This window comes from Coregonus lavaretus (assembly GCF_964263955.1).
Source record: "Coregonus lavaretus genome assembly, chromosome: 6".
In the NCBI taxonomy this organism is placed as follows: Eukaryota; Metazoa; Chordata; class Actinopteri; order Salmoniformes; family Salmonidae; genus Coregonus; species Coregonus lavaretus.
The window spans coordinates 59,422,827-59,448,237 of NC_139993.1; the positions used below are offsets into that span (position 1 = coordinate 59,422,827).

A 25,411-nucleotide genomic window follows, 5' to 3' on the forward strand; every position below is an offset into this window, starting at 1 on the left:
TCCCCTGCTGATTTTGTACGTTTGCCCACTGACAAAGAAATGATCAGTCTATCATTTTAATGGTAGGTTTATTTGAACAGTGAGAGACAGAATAACAACAAAATAATCCAGAAAAACGCATGTCAAAAATGTTATAAATTGATTTGCATTTTAATGAGGGAAATAAGTATTTGACCCCTCTGCAAAACATGACTTAGTACTTGGAGGCAAAACCCTTGTTGGCAATCACAGAGGTCAGACGTTTCTTGTAGTTGGCCACCAGGTTTGCACACATCTCAGGAGGGATTTTGTCCCACTCCTCTTTGCAGATCTTCTCCAAGTCATTAAGGTTTCGAGGCTGACGTTTGGCAACTCGAACCTTCAGCTCCCTCCACAGATTTTCTATGGGATTAAGGTCTGGAGACTGGCTAGGCCACTCCAGGACCTTAATGTGCTTCTTCTTGAGCCACTCCTTTGTTGCCTTGGCCGTGTGTTTTGGGTCATTGTCATGCTGGAATACCCATCCACGACCCATTTTCAATGCCCTGGCTGAGGGAAGGAGGTTCTCACCCAAGATTTGACGGTACATGGCCCCGTCCATCGTCCCTTTGATGCGGTGAAGTTGTCCTGTCCCCTTAGCAGAAAAACACCCTCAAAGCATAATGTTTCCACCTCCATGTTTGACGGTGGGGATGGTGTTCTTGGGGTCATAGGCAGCATTCCTCCTCCTCCAAACACGGCGAGTTGAGTTGATGGCAAAGAGCTCAATTTTGGTCTCATCTGACCACAACACTTTCACCCAGTTCTCCTCTGAATCATTCAGATGTTCATTGGCAAACTTCAGACGGGCATGTATATGTGCTTTCTTGAGCAGGGGGACCTTGCGGGCGCTGCAGGATTTCAGTCCTTCACGGCGTAGTGTGTTACCAATAGTTTTCTTGGTGACTATGGTCCCAGCTTCCTTGAGAGCATTGACAAGATCCTCCCGTGTAGTTCTGGGCTGATTCCTCACCGTTCTCATGATCATTGCAACTCCACGAGGTGAGATCTTGCATGGAGCCCCAGGCCGAGGGAGATTGACAGTTCTTTTGTGTTTCTTCCATTTGCGAATAATCGCACCAACTGTTGTCACCTTCTCACCAAGCTGCTTGGCGATGGTCTTGTAGCCCATTCCAGCCTTGTGTAGGTCTACAATCTTGTCCCTGACATCCTTGGAGCTCTTTGGTCTTAGCCATGGTGGAGAGTTTGGAATCTGATTGATTGCTTCTGTGGACAGGTGTCTTTTATACAGGTAACAAGCTAAGATTAGGAGCACTCCCTTTAAGAGTGTGCTCCTAATTTCATTTCGTTACCTGTATAAAAGACACCTGGGAACCAGAAATCTGTCTGATTGAGAGGGGGTAAAATACTTATTTCCCTCATTAAAATTCAAATCAATTTATAACATTTTTGACATGCATTTTTCTGGATTTTTGTGTTGTTATTCTGTCTCTCACTGTTCAAATAAACCTATTATAGACTGATCATGTCTTTGTCAGTGGGCACACGTACAAAATCAGCAGGGGATCAAATACTTTTTCCCTCACTGTAGCTGTTTTATGTAGTTTGCTGAAGCTAGATGTTCCCTGTCACAGAGCTCCAGTGTTATGGCAGAACATGTATTAGGTGAGATTAATATTGCATTAAGTTTTATAAAGAGCTTTTATTTTACGTTCCATTATACTACGACCCCTTCTCTTCTTCAATGTGTTCTGGTTGTGTCGCTGTATGTTTCACTGTCTCAGAGCGCCACCTAGTGGTGGTATCTAAACCCATCTCACGTCATGTTGACTCCTGTCTGTGGGGCTGACATATACAGCAGGTGTGTGTGTGTGTGTGTGTTTATCCCTACAGTATGAATATCGATATGTTTGGACAGTCGACGGTGACCCCTGGACAGCGCCCCGCCACGGCCTACGGCATCCGGCCAGACCAGCAGTTGTTCTACAGCTACAGTGGTGCGGCCTCCAGATAAACCAGGTTAACTTCAGTTCATTACACCACAGAGACTGACTGCAGCTATGCCCCATCTAGCTAGCTATTCTAAGCTGTGTGGTCATGAAGGAGTATCAACACTACTGTATGTTCAACAGCACCTTAGTATGTCAGCTAGTCTTTTCTAGTGCTCTAGTCCAAACTCTAGCAGTGATGTTGCTGTTGTATTGAGTCCAAACTCTAGCAGTGATGTTGCCGTTTTATTGAATGAAAAAATTACATCTTAAGCTACCTAGGTGATGTTGCTGAAAAACTATATTTGGCATTTTGTTTTGAGCTTTTATTGGAATATTATATATATCTCAATGTTCACTACAAGTATGTATTACTGTGCCATAATACAACACAAACTGAAGATTAATTAACTGTACTATTACGTTATACATTCATGTTATATGTTGTACTGGGGTTAATTGTTTGTTTTTTCTTCAAATTCCATGCACGACATTTCAGAAGTAGAGGTGGTTGGTTGGTATGGCACGGCGTTAGTCTTATTGTCATAGTCCACTAACTGCATGCTGTAACAGACCATTTTATAGGTGACCTCATTCTGGAGACCGACTGTTGAGATGTTCTCCATCTTTTCTGGCTTTGCGATCTGTCTCTCTCTCTCTCTGTCGCTTTCTGTCTGTCTTTCTGTCTCTCTCTCCACACACACACACACCTCTGGATGATATTACTGGAAATGTGTGTGGAGTCAGGCACTGAATCGCATCTGAACTTCATTTTGAATGTAACTTTTTTACTGTGCCTTTGTTAGTGGTGAAGGAAATACTTTTTGAATTTGTACAAACATTGAGTGATTCTGTTTGTTAATTTATATAAAAATAACAGTTAAATAATGAGTTATGTTTATCTCTTGTGTGTGGTGCTCATCAGAACTATCATAAAAGCCTTTTTCTGCAATATTTAAAATAAAGTGTTGAAAACGGACTCTGTTTGTAACAGTTAATTGCTTGCGATTGTGGTTGAATTGATTGTTTTCAGCTAGTGTTGTGCACCATAAGCTCAACTATTAATTAACCCTTCAGTGCTAAAGGAAGACAAACACACAGTAAATGTGTTGTATTTGTTGTATAGTCAAATAAAAATGTTATTTTATTTATTTTCCCAACACACAAGTGCTGGACGGCTGTCTGGTTTTTGTAGACTTCATACTGTATTTTACAGTATATTTTCTCAGACTTTAATATACATACACAGATCTGCATAGCCCATTCACAAAATGACTGTGTAACATGTCATGTATGAAAGCACAGGCGCTGGAGGGTGTTGAAATTTCAACACGGCTATTAGTCATTCAGGAATAAAGTCACCTGGACCAGTCTCCATAGCAACCACATCTATTGGAAATAGGTAGTCATCCTTCTTCATGGAAACAACACAGTAGACACTAGGAGAGAACATTAGAACCTTAGAACATTACAACATTAGAACCTCAATCGTGATGCATCTGGCGGTATCTTATTGGTACTTGGCGGACTAGCTGTTGAGAGAGTATGAGCATGCATACCCTCTACGTTAACTGATGAGAAAATCCTTCAGCAAGTCAAAGTACACAGAATAGAAAATCCCTAAGTCTTCCTTCATATGTAGAACCCTCCCATTGCTACTCAGACCGATTCAATATATGGCAGTGCTGTTGATTTTAAAATATAACACAACTTAAAAGTAGCATATATCAAACTGTGTCTAAATCATCTAAAATGTATGCATATTCATATGTAGGGACATAGAAGATTTAAAAAATAAAAATAAAAAACGGACAAGTGGAGACAGTTTCACACAATTGCAATAGACAATTTGATGCTTACCAAATTAATTAGCTTTTCCTTGGTCCCTAACTTGATATTCCATTTATGCCCATATCTCACTACATTAATCTTCTCACGAACACAATTGTATATGTTCATATTTTACCATTGCAGTTTTATGGAAGCGTGCAGTTTTATGCTTGTGTCATAGTTCAATGTTTGTACTTGATGGTGAGGGTAATCTCAGTCAGTATAGTGTTTGGGTTCGACGACAGCGAGGGTATAGTCTACAACATTTGCATACTCCTCACAATTGCAGTGATTTAAAGAATGGGGTCCTTGTCTTCCTTTATTTTCTGTGTGATATCAGGCACCTCACTGGCCACCCCTCCCTCATACGTTATCACTACCTTGGTACTGTTGGACCATCTCCTCCACTTCAAACACCTCCACCACCAGGTCCCGGATCTCCTTCACACAGTCCAGGGCCCGGGGAGCGGGCTCAGCGGGCTCCACAGCCTGGAGGGCTTCTTTGGTGGGCTCAGCGGGGAGGGTGGCCTGGGTGTCTGGCTGGGGCTGTGGAGGGACTACATTAAACTTGGCTGCTGATGCTATGGTGGAATAAGCACCTGCAGTGACTTCAACTCTAGCTTCTCCGTTAACGCCTCCTGTTGCTTCAGAGACTGGGTCGTCGCTAGGGGGAACGGGGTTACCCTCTGATACTTCTACAGGGGGCTTGGCAGCGATGCTGACTGGTGTTTCACTCACGCTGACCTCTACTGCAAGGTTAGAGGTCACAGAAACGCTACACTCCTCTCCGTTGCTCTGTGACACTTTGACCTCCTCAGTTGGGGCTGCTGCCCTCGTGACATCATCATCACCAGGGATCTCGATGTCTGAGCGGGCTGACTCGCTCTCTGTAACCCACTCATCATCCCCATCATCTGGGATTGGGTAGGATGAGGCTGGCACATCCTTGGTCTCTGCTGCTGCAGCAAGGTTGGCGTCTGCTGGTGGCACAGTTACAGGCTGCTCACCACTAGAGGCCACTACTGGGTCACTATTAGGAGGACCGCTTTCACTATCTGCCTCTGTCTCAGCCTCTGTCTCAGCCTCTGTCTCAGCCTCTGTCTCAGCCTCTGTCTCAGCCTCTGTCTCAGCCTCTGTCTCAGCCTCTGTCTCTGTCTCAGCCTCTGTCTCAGCCTCTGTCTTAGCCTCTGTCTCTGTCTCAGCCTCTGTCTCAGTAGTGGTGATTGTGAGAGAAGCCGTGCTCTCTGCTACTGAATCTTGAACAGCTACAGGGTCAATGACAGCTACAGGCCTGACAACACAAACAGGGACAGGGGATGGGTCAGGGACGGGGACAGGACCGGATGAAGGGGCTTCGCTTTGTGCTACTGTGGTTGGTACGTCCATTACTACGGTCTCCTCCACCTCCACAGCATCTCCAGGGGTGGGTGTTTCCTCTGTCTCTGATAGGACAGGGATGTCCACTTGAGCTGTCCCAGTTGGCGTGTCCTCCGTTTCTGTCTCAGCCACTACAGGTGTATACATCTGATCTGTTGCAGGTGTCTCATGTGTACTGACTGTGTTCTCCACCTTGACTAGCTTCTCCACTGGAGCTGCAACAGAAGGTGCAATACTGGCCCCCAGGGCCTTAATCTCTACTGTGGCCCCTGACACCGCCTCCACCTTGGTCTGGTGATGTGTGGAGGAGAACGGCACCCTGGCTGGGCTGCTGGGGGTGGATGGGGTGGAGAGGAGACTGGAGCGGCTGCACTGCCTCAGGAGGTCCCTGCTGTCTGTGAACAGGTTGTGTTTCTTTAGGCTGGCTGCGTCCTTCACCACTGCAGAACAAATAGATAGATGTTTAGGTAACAACAACATTAACAACAACAACAACATTAACAACAACATCAAAAACAACAACATTAACAACAACAACATTGGTGTAGATGAACAGAGAGGGTAATGCCTGAGATATGCATTACATTTGAGTAAGACGAAAGTAATAATTGTCTAATAAAGTAATAACTCTGTACCTTTGCTGACTTCCTTGTCCAGACTCTGCAGCAGAATGCCCTCATAGATATTCTCCACATGGACAAAGTTGGAATAGTCTGCATCGATGAACTCTTCAAGACCCTGCAGTTCCTAAAGACACAGAGACAACCATTTCCAAGGGCTGTGATTTTCTAAACAGTCATGACTTTTAAGGATACTAAGAAGATGAAAAGGTGTGTGTGTGTGTGTGTGTGTGTGTGTGTGTGTGTGTTTGTGTGTGTTTGTACACGTTTTACTATAGTTGTGAGTACCAAAAGTCGTCACAAGAATAGTAAACCAACTAGGGTCTGGGAAAATTGGAGTTTGAATGGGAATCAATTGTAGGTTCCCAAAAAGTCCTCACAACTATAGTAAGACATAGCTGTGTGTGTGTGTGTGTGTGTTAGGGTAAAGGGTGCAGTGTGTGTATTGACTCACTGTTTTGCAGGTTGGGGCCAGGTTCTTCTTAATGTGAGGTAGAGTGATCCCCACCAAGGCCTCCTGAAAGATCCTCTTCCTCACTGTGCTGCTGTCGTAATCATATTGCTGCAACACGCACACAGCTCAATTAGCATATACAATGGATTTTGATCAGTGCTTGTCTCAGTGAGTTAATAAATCTTCAATTTTTTAAAATGTTTGTTTACTTTTTATTATATATATATATATATATATATATATATATATATATATTTATACACACACATACAAATACACATATACTCATACATACACACACATACACACACACACACACACACATATATACACATACATACATATGTAAATACATCCATACACACACACATATCCTTTTTTAAATTATATTTCCCTTCATTACTTTACAACCCCACCACCCCTTCCCCAATTGGAGTAAACTAGTGAACAACAACGCTTAGGCCTCTACTTCCTATATACATTTTATGGACACTTTTATGGACAATTATTCTACAATAATTATATTTTGTTTGTTTTTACTCCTGAACTTCCTCCGATCATTTTCATGATGTCCATCTGGTTTGCTTCTATATGCCATATTTTTCTAACTGTGCTCTTTCACAAAAGCTCTCAACCTATAACCTATATACTTATTATGGACACAGTATGCTTTACATTAGTTATCTTGTTGTTATTAGTTGTTGTTATTAGTCCCATCCTTCAACTCCATTCAACACCACCCATCTATCTCTTAACACCATCCATATTGGATTTCTATTTGCCATATATTTTTCAACTGTACTGTGATGTTTTACAAAAGTTCTGAACCTTTCTATTCTCATTGTTTCTACAGATCGTAAATTGAAAATAATTTTTTTTGCTAAAAGTATTATTAGATTATTGATCGATTGACTATGACTTTTCAGATCACCCAGTAGTACTATCTGCAGGGTTAGCTCCAGGTAAATATTGCAATCCTTTAGCCATTCCTGAACCTGTGTCCAAAAACAAACTACAAATGGACAGTACCAAAACAAATTATCTAATGATTCTGTCTCTTCGCAGCAAAATCTGCAGAGCTAGGAAGATTGTATCCCCCATATAAATAACATTCTATTGGTAGCAAGAATTGTATATAATAATTTAAATTGAAAAATTCTAAGTTTTGAATCCGGCGTCGTTTTGCGTATCAATTCATAAACACTATGCCATGGAATCGGTACGTCAAAAATCTCTTCACAACTATTTTGCAATCTATATGGGACGGCTGTCAATCCTTTGGTCCTTAAATGAAACTGGTATACTTTTTTATTTATTACCATTTTCTTTAACCAATTATATTCTTTAATGCAAGGCCGACAGACAAGTTCCTTACTTTTTCCCCCTTCCACTTTCCTTTTCCATTTTTGCGGTAATGCTGCAATTATTCGGTTGTAATTTTGGGTAGAGCAGACATTTCCATATGTTTTTGTTAGCTGCATGTGCGACATAACTCCACCAGTCCTACCGATGATATCATTTACGAAGATTATACCTTTTTTAAACATTTTGTAAAAAAAAAAAAAATGTTTATCAATTAGTATATTTGAGTTTAACCAACAAACATTATTTGTTCTGTCGTTTTTGGAGGATTAAATAGAAATTGCAACCAACTTTCTATGGCTTGTTTTAGAAATAGTGATATTTGGGAGATTATTTCCTTTTCAAATAATTTAAAGAGAGAGGTTGTAATCTGAATAAAGGGGAAAAGGCCATTCTTGAACATTGGGTGAGACAATCTTACTAATTTGCTAGAGAACCAGTTCGGATTTAAGTATAACTTTTGTATGACTGAAGCTTTTAGTGATAGGTCTAATGCTTTAATATTTAATAATTTCTGTCCTCCGAATTCATATTCATTATATAAATAGGCCCGTTTAATTTTGTCTGGCTTGCCGTTCCAAATAAAATGGAATATTTCTTTCTCATATAATTTAAAAAACTGTTCGCTAGGTGTAGGCAAGACCATAAGCAAATAGGTAAACTGGGATAATACTAAAGAGTTAATCAGGGCGATTTTTCCACAAATTGACAGGTATTTACCTTTCCATGGTAGCAAGATCTTATCTATTTTTGCCAACTTTCTATTAAAATGTATTGGAGTGAGATCATTTATTTCATTCGGGATATGTATTCCGAGTATATCCACATCACCATCAGACCATTTTATTGGTAAACTACATGGTAATGTAACATTTTTATTTTTTATTGATCCAATACGTAATATAGTACATTTATCATAATTTGGTTGTAATCCAGATAGGTTAGAAAATGTGTCTAGATCCTCTATGAGGCTGTGGAGGGATTGAAGTTGTGGATTTAAAACAAAACATGAATCTTCAGCGTACAATGACACCTTTGCTTTTAAGCCCTGGATTTCTAATCCCTTGATATTATTATTGGATCTGATTTTAATAGCTAACATCTCGATGGCAATAATAAATAGATATGCCGATAGTGGACAACCTTGTTTCACTCCTCTTGACAGTTTAAAACTTTCTAAGAAATAGCCATTATTTACTATTTTACACATAGGGTTACTATACATGATTTTAACCCAATTTATAAGAGATTGTCCAAAATTGAAATGCTCCAGGCATTTATATATAAACCCCAGTCGTACTTTATCAATTAAATCTTCTTAATAAACAGAGGTGTAGTGATGGATAAGAATCGTACCTTGAGCACCCTGTGCCTGGACTTCTCCATGGCAGAGCCTACATTGTCTGTGTTGTTTTCTTTGGCCTTGTAGAGCAGCAGCTCAAACGTGTACGCTGCATTTTCAATCAGCTGAACACAGGGCACAGGGAGGAAGTTAGACTCAGTGGCACCAGTGAAAACAAAGAATAAACTGTCTGCCAGAGTCTCATCTTGGTTAAATGACCACACTCGTGCCCTAAAAAGTAAACTTAGAAAGGGTTAAAGTACAGTAAATGGAAGGCCTGCAAACTTAAAGTATTCTTTGAGCTGATGAGAAATGACAATGCTGCTGTCACGGATTCTGCCGAGACTGCTCCTCCTCCTGGTTCGGGCAGGCTTCGGCGTTCGCCGTCCCCGGAGTACTAGCTGCCACCGCTCTATGTTTCGTTATTTGATTGCTTTTGTCTGTCTGTTACACCTGTGTCCATTTGTGTGTTGATTACGTGTCTTATAAGTTCCTTGTTTTTGCACTAGACTGATTGTGTGTTGTTATTGCTGCCACTTTGTCAGAGCTACGTGTTTGCACTCTGTTTTGTTTCGTGTTTAGTGTTTACGCGTGTGCGTAATTTTCCCTCGCCTCTTGGTGTATTTCGAGGTCGGGTTTTTTCCTCATAATCATTAGACTATTAAAGTCTGTTGGACTTAACCTCTGTGTCCTGCGCCTGACTCCTCCACCACATCCACATCGGTTCAAGTGACAGAACAACACACCTCCATGGAGTCAGCAGGAACGGCGGCGGCACCCGAATCCCTGGAAGACCGGATCAACTACCAGGACACCATGATCCGGCAACTCGGGGCCGCCATGGACGAGGTGTCCAACACTCTGCGCCGATTGGTGAATCGAGAGGTGCCCACGCACTCTTACAACATCCCATCACCAACGGCCAGTCCTCCTCTCTCAGCACCGGAACCCAGTGGCATTCGGCTCTCGCTCCCGAGGGCATATGACGGTTCTGCAGCCGGGTGTCAGGGATTCCTCCTGCAGGTGGAACTTTACCTTGCCACCATACACCCGGCGCCCTCGGGATACGAGAGCGTCTCCGCCCTCATCTCCTGTCTCTCCGGCAAGGCGTTGGAGTGGGCCAACGCCGAATGGAGGGGAATAGACGCCGCAACCATCACCTACGCGGAGTTCTCCCGCCGCTTCAGGGCTGTCTTCGATCATCCACCTGAGGGGAAAGCGGCGGGAGAGCGTCTATTCCACCTCCGACAGGGGAAAAGGAGCGCACAGGAGTTCGCACTGGAGTTCCGGACACTAGCGGCGGATGCGGGGTGGAATGAGAGGGCCCTCATCGACCACTACCGGTGTAGCCTACGAGAGGACGTTCGTCGTGAGCTGGCCTGCAGGGACACCAACCTGTCGTTTGACCAGTTGGTGGACATTTCCATCCGTCTAGACACCCTGCTGGCTACCCGCGGACGTCCCGAGTGGGGGTCGTCCATTCCACCCTCCAGCACCTCCGAGCCGATTCCCATGGAGCTCGGGGGTGCTGGCGCTAGAGAGAGGAGGAGAGGGAACCCGAGGGGGGCCATCCCCTGCACCACCTGTGGTCGTGGAGGACACACCGCGGCCAGGTGCTGGGGAGGGTCTCCTGGGAGAGGTGACAACAGGCCACGCACTGGGGAGTCATTTCAGGTGAGTAGGCGCCCCACTTACCCAGAGCTTTCTGTTGGTCACATGAGTATTCCTGTGAGGTTTCCACAGGTGGCACCTCATTCCCAGCATAAGGCGCTAGTAGATTCAGGCGCAGCTGGGAACTTTATTGATCGGGCATTTTGCTGTAGGTTAGGAATTCCCCTTCGGCCGGTAGAAGCTCCATTTCCTGTCCACGCATTAGACAGCCGGCCGTTGGGGTCGGGCCTGATCAGGGAGGTCACAGCACCACTGACGATGACAACGCAGGGGGGTCATGAGGAGATCATTCAGTTTTATCTGATTGACTCTCCTGCGTACCCCGTGGTGTTGGGCCTTCCCTGGTTAAGCACCCATGATCCTACCATAGCGTGGCAACAGAGGGCTCTTATGGAGTGGTCTGCCCAGTGTGTAGGGAGATGTCTAGGTGTTTCCGTAGTGGCGACCTCGGTAGAGAGTCCGAACCAAGTGCCCGCACTGCGCATTCCCCCTGAGTATGAGGATTTAGCACTCGTGTTCAGCAAATCGAGAGCAACACGGCTACCTCCTCATAGACAGGGGGACTGTGCGATAAATCTCCAAACTGGAGCGGCTCTTCCACGGAGTCGTGTGTATCCCCTGTCTCAAGAGGAAACAGCGGCTATGGAGACTTACATAGCCGAGTCCTTGGCACAGGGATACATACGGTCCTCCACTTCCCCGGTCTCCTCAAGTTTCTTCTTTGTGAAGAAGAAGGACGGGGGATTGCGCCCGTGTATTGATTACCGTAGTCTCAATCAGATCACAGTTAAATACAGTTACCCACTTCCACTGATTGCGACGATGACGGAATCATTACGCGGAGCGCGGTTCTTCACAAAGTTGGATCTCAGGAGCGCGTACAATCTGGTGCGCATTAGGGAGGGGGATGAATGGAAAACAGCATTTAGCACCACCTCGGGTCATTACGAGTATCTCGTCATGCCATATGGGTTAATGAATGCTCCTTCAGTCTTCCAATCCTTTGTTGACGAGATTTTCCGGGACATGCATGGGCAGGGTGTAGTAGTTTACATCGACGACATCCTAGTGTACTCTTCTACACGAGCCGAGCATGTAGCCCAGGTGCGCCGAGTGTTGAGAAGACTGTTGGAGCATGACTTGTATGTCAAGGCAGAGAAATGCCTGTTCTTCCAGGAGTCCGTCTCCTTTTTGGGTTATCGGTTGTCCGCGTCTGGTGTGGAGATAGAGGTAGACCGGGTATCGGCCGTGCGTAATTGGCAAACTCCAACCACTGTAAAAGAGGTGCAGCAGTTCTTGGGTTTTGCTAATTACTACCGGAGGTTTATTCTGGGTTTTGGACAGGTTGCAGCTCCCATTACGTCCCTGCTAAAGGGGGGTCCGGTTCGTTTGCAGTGGTCGGCTGAGGCGGACAGGGCATTTGTCAAACTGAAGAACCTGTTCACCTCGGCTCCGGTGCTGGCGCATCCGGATCCCTCTTTACCATTCCAAGTAGAGGTAGACGCGTCCGAGACCGGTATTGGGGCAGTCCTGTCACAACGGTCCGGCACGCCACCTAAACTCCGCCCCTGTGCGTTCTACTCCAAGAAGCTCAGCTCGGCGGAGCGCAACTATGACGTTGGGGACAGGGAGCTGTTAGCCGTAGTCCAGGCCCTAAAGGTGTGGAGGCATTGGCTTGAGGGGGCTCAACACCCTTTCCTCATTCTGACTGATCACCGTAACCTGGAGTACATCCGGGCAGCTAGGAGATTGAACCCTCGTCAGGCTAGGTGGAATATGTTCCTAACCCGGTTTGTTTTTAAGATCACATACATCCCAGGGTCCCAGAATGGTAAGGCAGACGCCCTGTCCCGGCGGTATGACACAAGAGGAGAGGTCCAACGAGCCTACTTCCATATTGCCGGAGTCTTGTTTGGTGGCTCCGGTGGTATGGGAGGTCGATGCGGAAATCGAGCGGGCACTGCGTACCGACCCTACTCCCCCCGAGTGTCCTGTGGGGCGGACGTACGTTCCGCTCGAGGTTCGTGATCGTCTTATTTATTGGGCTCATACATCACCCTCCTCTGGACATCCAGGTATTGGCCGGACCGTGCACTGTCTTAGCATGAAATACTGGTGGCCAACGTTAGCTAGGGATGTGAGGGTTTATGTCTCCTCCTGCTCGGTGTGTGCCCAGTGTAAGGCGCCTAGACATTTGCCCAGGGGTAAGCTACATCCCCTGCCCGTTCCACAACGACCATGGTCCCACCTATCGGTGGATTTCGTAACCGACCTACCCCCCTCCCAGGGGAATACCACCATTTTGGTCATTGTGGATCGGTTTTCCAAGGCCTGTCGTCTCCTTCCAATGCCGGGTCTCCCTACTGCCCTACAAACCGCTGAGGCCCTATTTACCCATGTGTTCCGGCACTATGGGGTCCCCGAGGATATTGTGTCTGACCGAGGTCCCCAGTTCACCTCCAGAGTTTGGGGAGCGTTCATGGAACGGTTGGGGGTCTCGGTAAGCCTTACCTCGGGGTACCACCCAGAGAGCAATGGGCAGGTGGAACGTGTCAACCAGGATGTGGGTAGGTTTTTGAGGTCCTATTGCCGGGACCGGCCGGAGGAGTGGTCTAGGTTCATCCCCTGGGCAGAGATGGCCCAGAACTCTCTCCGCCACTCCTCCACCAATTTAACACCTTTCCAGTGTGTTTTAGGTTATCAGCCGGTCCTGGCACCATGGCACGAGAGCCAGATCGAGGCCCCTGCGGTGGACGAGTGGATTCGGCGCTCGGAGGAGACGTGGGACGCTGCCCATGTCCATCTGCAGCGTGCCATCCGTCAACAAAAGGCGAGCGCCGATCGCCACCGCAGTGAGGGACCGGTGTACGCACCGGGAGATCGAGTCTGGCTCTCGACTCGAAACCTGCCCCTCCGCCTGCCCTGCCGGAAGCTGGGTCGGCGGTTTGTGGGGCCCTTCAAAGTCCTGAGAAGATTGAACAAGGTGTGTTACAGGTTACAACTGCCTATAGAGTATAAAAATATTAACCCCTCGTTCCATGTGTCTCTTCTCAGGCCGGTGGTAGCTGGCCCACTCCAAGAAGATGAGATAGGAGAGACCCCTCCGCCCCCTTTGGACATCGAGGGGGCCCCGGCGTACAGGGTCCGGACCATCTTGGACTCGAGGCGCCGGATGAGTGGTCTCCAGTATCTCGTGGAGTGGGAGGGGTACGGTCCGGAGGAACGGTGCTGGGTGCCCAGGAGGGACATACTCGATCCATCCCTCCTGACTGAGTTCCACCGTGGGCATCCCACGCGCCCGGGTCCGCGTCCTCCTGGCCGTCCCCGAGGCCGGGGTCGGCGCACGGCTGGAGCCGCGCGTCAAGGGGGGGGTACTGTCACGGATTCTGCCGAGACTGCTCCTCCTCCTGGTTCGGGCAGGCTTCGGCGTTCGCCGTCCCCGGAGTACTAGCTGCCACCGCTCTATGTTTCGTTATTTGATTGCTTTTGTCTGTCTGTTACACCTGTGTCCATTTGTGTGTTGATTACGTGTCTTATAAGTTCCTTGTTTTTGCACTAGACTGATTGTGTGTTGTTATTGCTGCCACTTTGTCAGAGCTACGTGTTTGCACTCTGTTTTGTTTCGTGTTTAGTGTTTACGCGTGTGCGTAATTTTCCCTCGCCTCTTGGTGTATTTCGAGGTCGGGTTTTTTCCTCATAATCATTAGACTATTAAAGTCTGTTGGACTTAACCTCTGTGTCCTGCGCCTGACTCCTCCACCACATCCACATCGGTTCAAGTGACAGCTGCAGATAAAGATGCAGAGCGAACTACTTCTCTACCCTGATCTCTAAGAACTCCCACAAATCGAAAGATCTGTATGAGACAATTGAGCATGTTGTTATTTCCTCACGCCTAGATTACTGTAACTCTTTGTGTACATATCTCAGTCAGAAATCACTGCATCGTCTACAGTTAGTTCAAAATGCTGCAGCTCGGCTTTCAACAGGCACCAGGAAATGGAACCATACCACACCTATTTTGGCTTCTCTACACTGGCTACCAGTAACTTTTAGAAAAGATGTTAAAATGTTATTAATCACGTTTAAGGCCTGGTTTATATCTCAGATCTCCCTATGAGCCAAGACGCAGCCTGAGACCCTCTGGCAGGGCACTGTTGACCATTCCAAAGTCTAGGTTGAAAATGAAAGGAGCCCAGGCATTTGCCATTAGAGCCCCTAGACTTTGGAATGGTCTGCCAGAGGAGATCAGACTTGCAGATTCAGTGCCCCTTTTTAAATCCCTGATGAAGACACACGTTTAATGTATGATTTCAATATGATTTGAATTAGCTATATTTTCTTTGTTAGTGCTTTTATTTGATTATGTTATGATGTGAAGCACTTCCTCACTTGTATTGAAAAGCGCTATACAAATAAAGTTGTTATTTTTATGAACTTGGAGCTCATCAATGAATAACACAACTAACTGTCCATAACTAGTTAGATCATCAGATCAGTTAGGGCATCAGAGTTAGATATAGTTCTGATTGATTCCCAACAACTGACACTTTCTGAGAATGTTACTAGGTCACTTAGAGAGGACTGACAGAGAGCAATTTATGATGACTGATATCGAACCAGTACTGTCTGCATGCATGTTTGTGTGTGTGTGTACCTGCTGCAGGTCTATCTGGGTGCTGTGGACCAGATTGCTGATGTTGGAGAAGTCAAAGCGTTCCTGCAGGTCCTGCAGCTGGTCGTGGAGAGAGTTGATCATCTGGTAACAACTCAACAGGTTGGGCTTACTCAGCTTAGCTAGGGCCTGGCGAGAGGAATGGAGGGAAGGAGAGGGGGATGAGGTAGGTAGGAGAGAGCGGGAAAGGAGGGAGGAAAAAGGGGAGGGACGGAAAGGAAGAAATGGGCGATGAAGTTTGAGAAAAAGTGAATAGAGGAGAGAGAGTAGGAAAAGGTGAGAGGAAAGAGTGAATGGGATCAGCAGAACAGACAGGTTTGAGGGTAAAGGGTTTGAGAAAGGATAGCTCGGACAGGATTGTTCAAGGAGAGGAAGTCCGAACCTGCTTGAGTTTGTCGGTAACCCCGCCCTCCTGGAAGTCCTGACACAGTTGGTCCATCTGGCTGTCACTCAGGAGCCGTGCCTCCTGGAACCCTGAGCTGATTGGTCCCATGAGCTCCTCCAGTATGGAAGCCAGGTAGGGCTGCACGCCCTCCGAACATAACTTCTCTGCTGGCTCTGATACACTGGCTACAGGAGGACAGAGAGAGAGTCATTAGCTACTCTGATACACTGGCTACAGGAGAGAGAGAGAGTCATTAGCTACTCTGATACACTGGCTACAGGAGAGAGAGAGAGAGAGAGTCATTAGCTACTCTGATACACTGGCTACAGGAGAGAGAGAGAGTCATTAGCTACTCTGATACACTGGCTACAGGAGGACAGAGAGAGTCATTAGCTACTCTGATACACTGGCTACAGGAGAGAGAGAGAGAGAGTCATTAGCTACTCTGATACACTGGCTACAGGAGAGAGAGAGAGTCATTAGCTACTCTGATACACTGGCTACAGGAGGACAGAGAGAGTCATTAGCTACTCTGATACACTGGCTACAGGAGAACAGAGAGAGTCATTAGCTACTCTGATACACTGGCTACAGGAGAGAGAGAGAGTCATTAGCTACTCTGATACACTGGCTACAGGAGGACAGAGAGAGTCATTAGCTACTCTGATACACTGGCTACAGGAGAGAGAGAGAGTCATTAGCTACTCTGATACACTGGCTACAGGAGAGAGAGAGAGAGTCATTAGCTACTCTGATACACTGGCTACAGGAGAGAGAGAGAGAGAGTCATTAGCTACTCTGATACACTGGCTACAGGAGAGAGAGAGAGAGTCATTAGCTACTCTGATACACTGGCTACAGGAGAGGGAGAGTCATTAGCTACTCTGATACACTGGCTACAGGAGAGAGAGAGTCATTAGCTACTCTGATACACTGGCTACAGGAAGACAGAGAGAGTCATTAGCTACTCTGATACACTGGCTACAGGAGAGAGAGAGAGTCATTAGCTACTCTGATACACTGGCTACAGGAGGACAGAGAGTCATTAGCTACTCTGATACACTGGCTACAGGAGAGAGAGAGAGTCATTAGCTACTCTGATACACTGGCTACAGGAGAGAGAGAGAGTCAATAGCTACTCTGATACACTGGCTACAGGAGGACAGAGAGAGTCATTAGCTACTCTGATACACTGGCTACAGGAGAGAGAGTCATTAGCTACTCTGATACACTGGCTACAGGAGAGAGAGAGTCATTAGCTACTCTGATACACTGGCTACAGGAGGACAGAGAGAGTCATTAGCTACTCTGATACACTGGCTACAGGAGGACAGAGAGAGTCATTAGCTACTCTGATACACTGGCTACAGGAGAGAGAGAGAGTCAATAGCTACTCTGATACACTGGCTACAGGAGAGAGAGAGAGTCATTAGCTACTCTGATACACTGGCTACAGGAGAGGGAGAGTCATTAGCTACTCTGATACACTGGCTACAGGAGGACAGAGAGAGTCATTAGCTACTCTGATACACTGGCTACAGGAGAGAGAGAGAGTCATTAGCTACTCTGATACACTGGCTACAGGAGAGAGAGAGAGTCATTAGCTACTCTGATACACTGGCTACAGGAGAGAGAGAGAGTCATTAGCTACTCTGATACACTGGCTACAGGAGAGAGAGAGAGAGAGTCATTAGCTACTCTGATACACTGGCTACAGGAGGACAGAGAGAGTCATTAGCTACTCTGATACATTGGCTACAGGAGAGAGAGAGAGTCATTAGCTACTCTGATACATTGGCTACAGGAGAGAGAGAGAGTCATTAGCTACTCTGATACACTGGCTACAGGAGAGAGAGAGAGAGAGAGAGTCATTAGCTACTCTGATACACTGGCTACAGGAGAGAGAGAGAGTCATTAGCTACTCTGATACACTGGCTACAGGAGGACAGAGAGAGTCATTAGCTACTCTGATACACTGGCTACAGGAGGAAAGAGATTCATAGATACATGCATCAGATCACAAGCTAGGGCTTGGTCAATAGAGCAAGATACACAGTTTGAGCTCTCTCTGGATTTCATTTATAGGGCTTCTGTTCTAATAAAACCAGAATATCAAACAAGTTAGCTTAATTGCTGCTGTCTAAGTTGGATAATTGTAACTCATTCGATGGAGGGTATTGGCATGGCTCCTGTGTAAACTCTATGTTTTAATGGAGATCAATATTGTATAAAGCCCAGTGTTCAGAGTCATCTGACCTGGCGAGTGGTACCTGTTGTCCCAACAGAGACAGTCACTCTCCCAGGTAGTCAGCTAGGTATCAATGTCAACAACACTGAATCGACTACACCAATGCCCCAATACCACACAAGTACACACACACACATGCTTGCAGTTAACCTGCCATGTTCACTCTCATGTGGATGCACAGACGGTGTCATGTCAAGTAATAGAAGATAGCATTAGCATTAGCACCTTCCCTTTCATCTCAAAGCAGCTCTCTCTCTACCTACCTCAGCTGCTGCAGCCAAGCAGCACTAATAACCAGGTCACACACACACACACACATACACACAGATCAATCACAGTGGAATGCTGCAAGTCCTCTGCCTGACTGGCAGCCTCTTTGTCTTGTAGTGAGTGAGGGCTGAAGACCCCTGACTCTCTTGCTGAATTCTAAATTAACCCCTATATGTGTATGTGGGTATAGTATAGGGGCGGATTTGGGATTGATTCTCTCTCCAGGGTTAGTTAGTAGTCACCTCGTAGCTTTCCCTCCAGGTAGGTTCTGGAGTGGAGGATCAGGTCCATATCAGAACGTATCAGCACCTCCTGCTGGCAAGCTGCCGTCTTACACTCCTCCTTCAGAACAGACAGACCCTCCAACAGACACTCCTGCACCAGGATATAAGCTGCTTCTACTGTCTGTGGTACAGAGGAGAGAGAGGTCAGAGGGTAAGAGTCTAAGATCATGTGTTGTAGTAGCTACTACAGAACAGAGGAGTATAACTCACAGCGAACCACACTCTCTTCCTCTCTGTCTTCTTGGCTTTCAGACGAGGCAGCATATCCTTCTCCAGAGACGGCAACAGCTCCTCCATAACCAAGTTGGCAAGTACCTGTACACACACACCGACACACACACACACACACACGATGTATGTCAACATCTTACCAACCCGTGTGTGCATATCAAACATCCAAATCACGTGACAACATGCACGGCTGCAGTTAACCCCTTATAACCCCTGACAAACATGCAAGCCGGTAAGTGATCCTGCAAACACATGGTGAAACTACACAACAAAACTCTCTGGGAACAACATCTTTACTCTTGACATTGCGAACTTTCCATGCAGTACTAAGCTATGACGAGAGAGGTGTGAGCACACACACACTAATAAGCGAATGCAATGTGTGTGGGTTCAGTAGGACAATGGCAGCCTCCTAGCAGAAATACTCTAGCTTCCTGGTAGCCTTTCCAGCTATTACAAATGCCCCCTGACCACACAATGGCCCAATTATACAGTCATCTACTAACAGGATGGAGGTTCCTTTCCTATAGTGCCTTTAAAGGGGAGAGAGAGAGAGAGAGAGAGAGAGAGAGAGAGAGAGAGAGAGAGAGACAGAGACAGAGACAGAGAGAGAGTGCGAGCTTCAAGGTATAAGTATCTGATGTCTGTTAAAAGCAGAACCAGGCTATAATCTACCCTGACATCACTGCCAATCAGCATGTTCCAGGAGTCATAACGGCCCTTCTCTTGTCTGTAGAGGTGGACGGCCTTGAGGAAGGCCTGCACCTCAACCGTATTCTTCTTTAGGAAGTCTGAGAGAGAGAGAGAGAGAGAGAGAGAGAGAGAGACAGAGAGAGAGACAGAGACAGAGACAGAGACACAGAGAGAGAGAGAGAGAGAGAGAGAGAGAGAGAGAGAGAGAGAGAGAGAGAGAGAGAGAGAGAGAGAGGCGTGTAAGACAGTCGAAAGAAATGTGTGATGCTTGTCTTTTAAGAAGGAAGTCACACCTGGGCTGTGTTCCAATTCCCTTCTTGTCTCCACAAAGTGTACACTTACAAAACATTGGGTTGGTGAGTGAGTGCACACTTCAGAGGGAAGGATAGAGAATTGGAGCGCAGCCCTGGGCTTAGTTCTACCTGAGCTTTGTGTATGCTCGCCTCCCTCAGGAGACCGTACATGAAAATGTGATTAAAGTTATACCTATGCATATTTGCTTCAGCGCTGTTGTGGCAAGCCTGCTACCATGGTAACCGTTGGTTCTGGCTGGTTAGTTACCTTGGTTCTGGTGCCGGATGCAGTCAGAGAGGATGGAGAGGAATGCATCTTGACGAGTCTCCTGTCGGAAGCAGAAGTAGTAATCCCTACGGTACGGGAGCCTGAGGTACACAGGGAACTGTCCAGGCATGCCGATTATAGGAGGGGCAAACTCCTCCTTCACATCTGCAATGAAAACATATACACCATCATGTTGTTCATACAGTACACACACCTGCACGTACACCATCATGTCCTACAGTACACACACCTACACCATCAAACTGGGCTGTCTAGCTATTACAATCTCACACATCATGCTGGGCCATAGCATGGGACTTATGGGACGCACGCACACACACACACACACACACACACACACACCAGCCTGCCTGGTTTTGCTAGAGGAACACACTGGCTATTCCAAAGAACGAAAAATCTGATGATTAAGTGTCTATTTTTAAGCTAGTGTTCATCGCTCATGAGAAAATATATGATCAGATGTGCTAAAAAGCAGTATTTCTTTTTCTCCATCTGTGGCCGTCTTTTACAGGAGAGGTAACGCTGCTTCTCCCAAAGTAGGTAGGTTGAAAATGAAAACCCACTCATTGTGCTCTCTACACGGCTAAAATAAGTTGAGGTGGGAGTTTGGGCAACAACAAAGTATTCCACAGAAAATGTGGAAACTTTCAAAAGAAGTGTTCGGCATGGCAACAGAGACAAAATGAAATAATCTCCCAACAGTCAGACACAGCTTGTATCAGTGTTCAGTGGTATTATCAGTCCGGTTTTATAAAGACTGGTTCCCCTGTGCTTATGTGTCCCTGTAGGCAGGATTGAACAGCCTTTGGGACAGACTGTTTGTTTCAAGGGTATTTGCATTGGAATTCCACTGAACAAGTAGAAAACCAAGCGAATCCTAGAGAATCCATACAGACTGAGAGAATGGGATTGGCCTAGTGAGTGTGTGATGTTGTGTAGCAATAGAGAGGGTGTGTAACTTAACCTACACACTCACACACACACACACACACTGAGTTTATATAGCCAGTATATGTCATAATATAGCCGGTAATAAAGAGACACAGCATCGGTAGTCAGCTTTGACATCGCTAGTCAGTTTCGTTTACTTACTGTAACACAACTCAGTGTCATACACACAAGTATGGATGCCCACAACGGACAACCTTCTACATGATATACTCACTGTTGGTTTCAGAAACAGGGAAGCATTGGTCCACCATGGCCATGTACTTCTCCTCTGTGGTGAGCACAGTGCCTCCTGTTGGTAGCAGTTTGTGGAGCGGGGGCACGCCCTTTACAAAGGTCTGGAACGGAACAGTCATTCATTTTCCGTATGCCACCTATTCACCCACTCAGATAACATGTTGCCCAATGACTATGTCCTATCACAGGGTTCCCCAACTAGCAGCCCGTGGGCCCAATTATTATTATTTTTATTTTATTTTTTGGGGGGGGGGACATAAATGAATGGAAAAACACCAGCAAAACAGCTCCAAGTGATTTTAATATTGGAAATCTGTTCCAAAGTATAAGAGATATAAGAGATATATGTGATCGTATACAAATGTAAGCAAGGTTTGAAATTATTATGTTTTAGTCAAATATTATATCTGTTTGGGCTTCTTGTGGTCAATTTGCAGTCTACAAATTATTTGTAATTATGTTCCGGCCCCCTGACCATCCGCTCAAGTTTTCTTTCTTCCCACAGCTGAATCTATTTGATGATCCCGGTCCTATCTTATGGCTGTTAATAAGACTGTCATAAGAGTGTCCTGCTCACCTCAAAGCTGTCATGGCACTCCAGGCAGTAATTGGCACGAACCACCATGTATCTCTCCTTCCACTTCCTGGTGTAATCAAAATGGAGGACCTGTTCCTCATACAGCACCTCCCCCGCCTTCGGAGGACCCTGGATCAACAAAGAGATGATGTCATGATGCCATGTCCATAATGGTAATCAAATCAAAGTTTATTGGTCGCGTACACAGTTTATCAAATGTTTAGCGGGTGCTTATGTTACTAGCTCCTAACAATGCAGTAAAATGTCAAACAAGTATACAAATAATCAAAACAACAAGAAATCTTGAAATGTCGGAACGAATCCAATTAACCCAAATAGCACTGTAACAGTAATCCAAATGTAATCTATATGCATGTACACCGGATGAATTTGCGCAAGAAACACTAAGAATGATATGTAAAGCAGTAGATATATTAGAGTGAGCTATGTCAAGAATCCACTGTATAAATATACTGAACAAAAATACAGTGCCTTCGGAAATTATTCAGACCCCTTGACTTTTTCCACATTGGTATGTAACAGCCTTATTCTAAAATTGATTCCCTCATCAATCTACACACAATACCCCATAATGACAAAGCAAAAACAGGTTTTTATTAATCTTTGCAAATGTATATTAAAAATAATATCACATTTACATAACTATTCAGACCCTTTACTCAGTATTCAGACCCTTTACTCAGTACTTTGTTAAAGCACCTTTGGCAGTGATTACAGCCTCAAGTCTTCTTGGGTATGACGCTACAAGCTTGGCACGCCTGTATTTGGGGAGTTTCTCCCATTCTTCTCTGCAGATCCACTCAAGCTCTGTCAGGTTGGATGGGGAGCGTCGCTGCACAGCTATTTTCAGGTCTCTCCAGAGATGTTCGATCGGATTCAAGTCTGGGCTCTGACTGGGCCACTCAAGGACATTCAGAGACTTGTCCCGAAGCCACTCTGTCCTTTGCTCCCATCATCTTTCCCTCGATCCTGACTAGTCTCCCAGTGCCTGCTGCTGAAAAACATCCCCACAGCATGGTGCTGCCATCACCATGCTTCACCGTAGGGATGGTGCCAGGTTTCCTCCAGATGTGACGTTTGGCATTCAGGCCAAAGATTTCAATCTTGGTCTCATCAGACCAGAGAATCTTGTTTCTCATCGTCTGAGATTCTTTAGGTGCCTTTTGGCAAACTCCAAGCGGGCTGTCATGTGCCTTTTACTGAGGAGTGGCTTCCGTCTGGCCACTCTACCATAAAGGACTGATTGGTGGAGCGCTGCAGAGATGGTTGTCTTTCTGGAAAGTTCTCCCATCCCCACAGAGGAACTCTGGAGCTCTGCCAGAGTGACCATCAGGTTCTTGGTCGCCTCCATGACCAAGGCCCTTCTCCCCCGATTGCTCAGTTTGGCCGGGCGGTCAACTCTAGGAAGAGTCTTGGTGGTTCCAAACTTCTTCCATTTAAGAATAATGGAGGCTACTGTGTTCTTGGGGACTGTCAATCCCCAGATTTCTTGGGTACAGGAACAATGGTGGACATCTTGATGCAAGTGGGGACAACAGACTGGGATAGGGAGAGATTGAATATGTCCGTAAACATTCCAGCCAGCTGGTCTGCACATGCTCTGAGGACGCGGCTTGGGATGCCGTCTGAGCCGGCAGCCTTGCGAGGATTAGCATGCTTAAATGTCTTACTCACGTCGGCCACGGAGATCGGAAGCACACAGTCCTCATGAGCGGCGGGGTCCCATGTCGGCGGCTCTGTGTTGTTTTCCTCGAAGCGGGAGAAGAAGGCGTTTAGCTTGTCCGGGAGCGAGGTGTCAGTGTCCTCAAAGTGGCTGGCTTTCCCCTTTTAATCCGTGATTGTCTGGAGTCCCTGCCACATGTTTGAGACGTTGAATTGCGGCTCCACTTTGTCCCTGTACTGACGTTTTGCCTGTTTGATTGCCTTACGGAGGTCATAGCTGGTCTGTTTGTGCACGTCCATGTTCCCAGTCACCTTGCCGTGGTTAAATGTAGTAGTTCGCGCTCTCAGTTTTGCGTGAATGCTGCCATTTATCCACAGTTTTGGTTTGGATCAGTTCTAATCATCACATTAGGAACAAGATCCTTTATGCACTTCCTGATGAACTCATTCACCGAGTCAGTGTATACATTAATACTATTCCCAGAGGCGACCCGGAACATTTCCCAGTCTGCGTGATTAAAACAGTCTTTAAGCATAGATTCCGATTGGGCAGACCAATGTTGAACAGTCCTTACCACTGGTGCGTCCTGCTTAAGTTTCTCCGCCTATAGGCGGTGAGGAGCAGGATTGAGGCGTGATCTGTTTTGCAGAATGGGAGGGTGGGGGAGTGACTTGTAGCTGTCCTGGAAGGGAGGCATGTTGTCTCTGCGTCAATGGAGAGATCCATTGAACACATACACACATACACAAACACACACACACACAACCTCCTTACCCTTTGTTTGAGGAGCTGTTTTATTTTCTCTTTCTGTTGCTCCAGCTCATCCTGGACTTGAGAGAAGAAGGCCACAGAGTACTGTCTCCTGTAGTGGGGACTGAACTCCTTCAGCTCTGCCTCCGCACAACCTATTAACAACAACACACAGTAACTATTAGCATTATACAGTATGTAGTAGCAGATAATAGAAATAGCAATATTAGGGGCCTCCCGAGTGGCGCAGCGGTCTAAGGCACTGCATCGCAGTGCTTGAGGCGTCACTACAGACCCGGGTTCGATTCCGGGCTATGACACAACCGGCCGTGACCGGGAGTCCCATAGGGCAGCGCACAATTGGCCCAGCGTCATCCGGGTTAGCTCTAGCGACTCCTTGTGGCGGGCCGGGAGTCTGCAGGCTGACTCTGGTTGTCAGTTGAACGGTGTTTCCTCCGACACATGCTTCCGGGTTACAAAGTGCGGGTGTTAAGGAGCGCGGTTTGGCGGATAATGTTTCGGAGGATGCATGACTCGACCTTCGCCTCTCTCCCGAGCCCGTTGTGTTGCAGCGATGAGCAAGATCGTAATTGGATATGAAAAAGGGGGGTAAAATAAAAAATTATAAATAAAATAATAAATGAAAATACATAGTAATACGGTGTAGGGGGTAGTAGTTGTATTAGTAAAGACAATAACAAACAAAGAGCAGGAAAGGGAGAAGTTCTGATGAGGTTGACTTCATAGACCTTGATTCAGCCCTTTGACTGTAACTACCGCTTCGCTCATGACTAGTTTTCCACTGTGAGCTCTGCCCGTACCCTATCATCTTACACTACACCTAGTCACTCAAGCCCTTCACACTGACAGACACAAACCAGGTGACATCATACGGACTGTAGCCTACGTAGGGGATCACGGCACATAGAGCATAGAGACTACATACGGCAGTCGTTACTGTTCATTACCCCCCCCCCCTATCTCTCCTCTCCTCTCTCTCTATCGCTCTTTCTCCCTGACTAAGGGTTGCATGAGTGAGTAATTGGGTGTATGTATGGGCCCAATCAGACTGTGTGTCTCTGTGCAGCCAGCCATGCGGCGCTCCAGTCCAAGGCAACCAGACTACCCTCTCAGCATCAAGCTGATCCCTTACACACACACACACACTGCTCTACCTCTCTCTCCTGACTGTCAGATCAGACGACTACACACAAACAGTCTCCC

At 46.3% G+C, this 25,411-nt stretch overlaps 2 protein-coding genes across 2 annotated transcripts in view; one reads left to right on the plus strand and one right to left on the minus strand.

The window, feature by feature from the left end:
• kifap3a (kinesin-associated protein 3a) overlaps window positions 1–2,945 on the plus strand; it is a 30,380-nt gene extending 27,435 nt beyond the window's left edge. The window contains exon 20 of the mRNA XM_084163500.1: window positions 1,873–2,945. Coding sequence (XP_084019626.1) covers window positions 1,873–1,993 — 121 coding nt within the window. The 3' untranslated portion in view covers window positions 1,994–2,945. The remainder of the gene's footprint in view (window positions 1–1,872) is intronic.
• A 124-nt stretch (window positions 2,946–3,069) lies between these two features.
• Window positions 3,070–25,411, minus strand: part of LOC311130745 (protein Niban 1-like) — a 34,788-nt gene continuing 12,446 nt past the window's right edge. The window contains exons 2-14 of the mRNA XM_084163537.1: window positions 24,212–24,342; window positions 21,754–21,882; window positions 21,157–21,277; window positions 19,971–20,135; window positions 19,392–19,507; window positions 18,696–18,800; window positions 18,444–18,606; window positions 15,681–15,868; window positions 15,281–15,427; window positions 8,967–9,077; window positions 6,249–6,356; window positions 5,810–5,921; window positions 3,070–5,614 (exon numbers count right to left, since the gene is read on the minus strand). Of these exons, the coding sequence (XP_084019663.1) occupies window positions 4,161–5,614; window positions 5,810–5,921; window positions 6,249–6,356; window positions 8,967–9,077; window positions 15,281–15,427; window positions 15,681–15,868; window positions 18,444–18,606; window positions 18,696–18,800; window positions 19,392–19,507; window positions 19,971–20,135; window positions 21,157–21,277; window positions 21,754–21,882; window positions 24,212–24,342 (3,050 nt within the window). The 3' untranslated portion in view covers window positions 3,070–4,160. The remainder of the gene's footprint in view (window positions 5,615–5,809; window positions 5,922–6,248; window positions 6,357–8,966; window positions 9,078–15,280; window positions 15,428–15,680; window positions 15,869–18,443; window positions 18,607–18,695; window positions 18,801–19,391; window positions 19,508–19,970; window positions 20,136–21,156; window positions 21,278–21,753; window positions 21,883–24,211; window positions 24,343–25,411) is intronic.